Genomic DNA, 5,189 nt, shown 5'->3' with positions numbered 1-5,189 from the left:
TTTTTTTTTGGGACTAGCCCGTCACAACACCGACGCGAGCAAACTCACCGCACTCGCTCGCACGTACGCATACACTGCGCCGTCTCCGCTTCACGCACACATACCACGCATACGGACACACACTGCATTGTTAATCAGACACCGCGCCGCTTGCGCGACACGCACACAACAACACCACGCGTACACAACGCATACACACGTATTCGCCGATACATTGCGACCGCCTCGGCGCCAAGCCGTTTTTTTTTATCTGTTCCGATAGAATACAAGCCATTTCGGCGAAATTAATAAATCAGATTATTTTGTTATTTTACATCCGTCTGAGACTTTACGTGCCCTGCATTCTCCTACCGATCGAACCTCTTTCGAATCCTCGGACAATTATTCCGACGAGCTAACTCCGCGCAAGTCGAAAGTCAGGTAGTTACAAATGTATATGTCACATAGGTACTGTCTACAATAAGATTATACGCAACTGGATGTTATCAACGCCCAGTAGGTGAACAATGGGATATTTCGATGAGTCAGTCATCAATCAGCAGATGTGTTCATCGAGTTACAGACGCAATAAATGAACATATTTTTCGCCAATGGGTGCAGTTTCCTATGACTCCGGAAGCCAGACAGTTAGCAAGAGAACTGTTTCAGAATGCTCATCAACCATTTGAAGGAGCTATCGGAGCAATAGATTGTACCCATGTGGCGATCCTTGCTCCTAGAGAACATGAAGAAGCTTATATAAATCACCATGGCTATCATTCAATAAACGTGCAAATGGTATTTGTTGTAATATTATTTGTTAATTTATTGCGTTATAATTATTACAGTATGTTAATTATATATTATGTAAGAAAAATGAAACGTCTATAGTTGGAGTAGTAGTATCACAATGCAGATGCTCATTTATATCAATATCATTAAATTCAATTTAATTTATGATATTACTACTCTAGCTCCAGTTTAAGAGCTGGAGTAGTAATATCACAAATAAGAGCACAATTTACTTGCAAAGAAAATGTATAAATTTACAAAAAATATTAAGCATGAAGATCGAACTCCGACCGTATAAGTATTTCATTTCTTACAAGTTGCGTATTTACATAACAATCTCAAGGACATAATGTTTATTTAATATAATATAATATGTTTATTACTTAGGTATGCGACCCGAATCTCAAGATCTTGAATGTAAATGCTAGATTTCCTGAAGCCATACATGATACTTATATTTGGAGTGCTTCTGCTGCTCGTACTGTGATGGAACGCGCATATCATCGCGGCAAAAGAAGAACATATCTCATTGGTATGTTTTTTTTATATTATAATACACTACTATAATTGTTGCATATTTAATTTTTTTTACAGGTGACTCGGGATATCCATTAGAGCCCTGGCTATTAACTCCTTTGCCTCATGAGCCTGAAGGAACTCCACGATTCTTCTACAATGAAGCATTGTGTAGTGCAAGAAATTGCGTGGAACGATTGTTTGGAGTACTTAAAAGCACGTGGAGATGCCTTTCCAAACATAGAGTTTTACAATATGAGCCTGGTTTTGCAAGAAGAATCGATAATGCATGTGCAGTTTTACATAATATGCGCATTGCTAACGGTATACTTGATGATCCATTTGAAGATTACGTGAATAGAGAAGATATATTCGATATTCATATCGGCGATGATAATGATAATCTGCAACCACTTGCACTCGCTCGTCGAATTCAAGATCGCCTTATTGCGGAAAGGTTTGGAAGATAATATAATACACGTAATTTTTGTACATATAATGTAATATTTAATTATTGTATTATACGATGTGTTTATTATCACATTTTAGTTATATGTATATGTATATATTACGTTTCAATGTAATAAACTTTGATATAAATATAACAATCTTTTGTTGATATCACATATTGGAAATGAATTAATATATATAAATTCTGCCGCTTGAACGATACATAAATTGCAACAAACAAGAAAGATAATACATTATCAACTCTATTTAAGACAGAAAAAAAAGAAAAGAAAGATATTACATACAATACATACATGTATGTACACTTGCACATTATTTATATGTATTAATCTATTTCTATGTATATGTACTTTGCAACTTGCAAATGCACAAACTTCATCACAGTCTTTGATTAATATCACAAATTGTGTTTTATCCAATTTCTGTCCAATCCTACCTATTTTTCATACTAAATCTGAAATTAAGTGATACTTATTAAATAATAATTACATCATTGTCACATAATTTATCGCGAATAATCTATGACATTTCTTACCTCTCCATTAACATAGCTTGGCAATAAATTTTCCAATACTTGTGTTACTTTCTCCATTACTCGTATCCTATCCGCATCGTTCACAGTTTGTATCTCTGCGTTTGTCGCCAATTTTGTAGCAGCATTGGCCATTTCCGTCATTGCAAGGGCATTCATCCTAGCTGCTTCTGCATGAGCTTTTGATGCCTCGGCAAGCACCTAAAATAGTATTTCAGAATATTACATTATAATCATATCGTACAAAGATGTTTACAAAAATTATTTAATTTCAATCCGATTTTTTAGAATTTTCTCTTACCATCATAGCATTAGCTTGTTTCTCAGCAATATGTTCAAACTGTTCCTTCGATGAATGAAGCTGGTCAACAGAACGTCGCATACGATTTGCTACAATTTTATTTAAAAAATATTTAAAAAAATATTATAAACATTATTAAAATTAAAGTAGATACTATAAAAAAGGCGTTTTATAACGTACGAAAATAAAAAATAGAATTTTTTTAAATGTTCGTAAGAATAACGCTACATAACATAATTTATACCTTTATTACATCTTCTCGAAAAGGCCGATGAACCAATGTTGCCGTTGCGAGTAGTAATCAATAGATCCGACGGTTTGGAAGCAGAAAGTCTATTTAGAGTTTTTCTCTTTGTTTGCCTTTCCAAATCTATGGAAACAATAGTCTGATGAGTTTCTGAATCAATATTCTTCAAATTTTGTTGCATGGGAATGTTCTCGTTGTCAGATGCATTTCCATCAAACATACAATCGTCAATCGTAATCGTGTTGGTGTTGGTGTCGGTATCTAAGAAATAAATTATAAATATAAAATATATTATAATGAAGCTTAAGATATTCATTTTTTATTGTAATATTAAAATTTATAATACAATAATAAAAGTAATTACCTCCATTTCCGTTTGATGTTTGCAGATCTTGAAAGTTTTCTTGTGGATGATTGCAAATATTTATTATTTGTGGAATTTCCGCCAATACTATGGAATTTCCATCTATTAATTCATTTTGCAAAGACTATAAATATAGAAAAAAGTATATGTTAGTCAATTATACTTTTTTATAAAGATAGATATAGATATTATATAATTGCTTGCCTCATAACGTTGATCATTATTGTCAGACAAAACAAATGTTGAAGATGTTTTAATTAGAAATAAATAATTTATATATAATGTGTGTGTGATTGTAAAATGGATGTACTCATACATATGTTTTACAATTAATCATTATGTAATTATTATGTAGGTATAGAGTATTTATTATATTAAAACAATTTTATATATGTAAATATATATGTATAATATATACACATATAAAATAAATATTTATTACATTATAGATATGGTGAAGATGTGTGCATGTGTACGTGTACGTGCGCGTGTGCGCGTGTGCGCGTGCGCGCGCGCGCGTGTGTGTGTGTGTGTGTGTGTGTGTACCTCCTCTTCTGGAATATTTTCAGCGCAATCCTTACTCCCTTCAACATATTCTGCGCCGATTATCCCAATAACTCGCAGTTCCATTTCTGACAATTCAGATTGTTTGATGGACTTGTTTTCTGTCATCGCCTTAGCTTTTCTCAAGTCGCGTGCTTTGGTAGAAGTACGACTCTTCAAATCTCTCCATACCTAAATAATAAAATTACTTTTTATGTTATTTTTCAAATATTAGTACGAAAATCAATCTATGAAATGTTCAAACAACCAAAGAAATGTCATATATGATCACAACAAATCTTTATATTTAATATTTTTACGTAAATCCTATAATTTCTAGTTCAAACAAGCGTGTCAAATATTTGTCAGTTTTGAAATACAGTGTAGAACTCAGTTATAACAGTTTCAAGATTCATAAATATATAATTTGACGCACGGTGTGTATTTGACTGAAAATTGTAAGATTTACGTAAACATTAAAGCATCAAAATTCGCTTGACATTATGTTAAAATATGAACGTTTTATGAACTACAATGTTTACAAAATATTAGAATTCTAATAGATTTATACAAGGAGATAATCCGCAAAACACAGCTATGAATATATTCATGCGTACCACTTGCCACTGTTCGGCAGTTTTCGTCGCTCCTTGAACATTATTCAATTCTGCAGCTAGTTCTGCCCACTTTTTTTGTGTCTCTTCTTTTCCATGTAATGAATTAAATTTCCCTTCCGCAAGACCTTTGTTTAAGTAAAAGAAGTCCAACATTTTTGTGTACTGCAATGGTGTTGTCCGGGAACTTCGTGTCTTCTTGCTGTAAAAGTATAAACCGTAATAATATAACAATTACTTCATATTTTTCTCTAGTGGAAAAATATTATTGGATTAATGCAAATCTATTAGAACGAATAGTGTACAATATTAGATGTACTCTCGAGTATTTCTTTAATTTTTTCCAATAGAATTTTCACGAGTTCAATAATATTCTTCTATTATGAATATTTTGTCGTAATTACTATTTCTAAAACATAATTCAAGTAAATACTTACACTGTCACATTTTTGGCCATGATTTCCGTTCTTTTCATAAAAATATCGGACAATATAATGATAAAAACTATAATACTTTAAAACTAAATAGTGGATCACATAAAATTGCATCACATAACCGTAAACTTTTTGGAATATATGTAGGGGAGAGGCACCATATGCGACCCAGCACCATATACGACCCACCTCGGTATTTGTATGTATTGGTGCTATAATCGTGTTGTGGTTCGACGTACTGTTATTGTTTTTGAATGCGGCAATTGTTTACAGTCACTGGAAGTGATTGGAAGTACTAGTATAGGAATTATCGGCATTGTATACAAATTAGAATTTGGGAAACTTTTCTGAAGTATTTTGTTAGTGCTGTAATTCTGTCGAAACAAGTGATAACGG

General features: G+C 32.7%; 1 protein-coding gene across 1 annotated transcript in view; it reads left to right on the top strand.

Moving 5' to 3' along the window:
- Positions 1-1,757, top strand: part of LOC108775758 (putative nuclease HARBI1) — a 2,739-nt gene extending 982 nt beyond the window's left edge. Inside the window, 3 exon segments of the mRNA XM_018542213.1 lie at positions 410-777; positions 1,159-1,303; positions 1,366-1,757. Of these exon segments, the coding sequence (XP_018397715.1) occupies positions 410-777; positions 1,159-1,303; positions 1,366-1,757 (905 nt within the window).
- Positions 1,758-5,189: the final 3,432 nt, after the last annotated feature.

This window comes from Cyphomyrmex costatus, unplaced genomic scaffold (assembly GCF_001594065.2).
Source record: "Cyphomyrmex costatus isolate MS0001 unplaced genomic scaffold, Ccosl1.0 scaffold313, whole genome shotgun sequence".
NCBI lineage: Eukaryota > Metazoa > Arthropoda > Insecta > Hymenoptera > Formicidae > Cyphomyrmex > Cyphomyrmex costatus.
The sequence above is the reverse complement of the archived record's forward strand: the minus strand, read 5'-3'. Positions and strand labels throughout refer to the sequence as shown.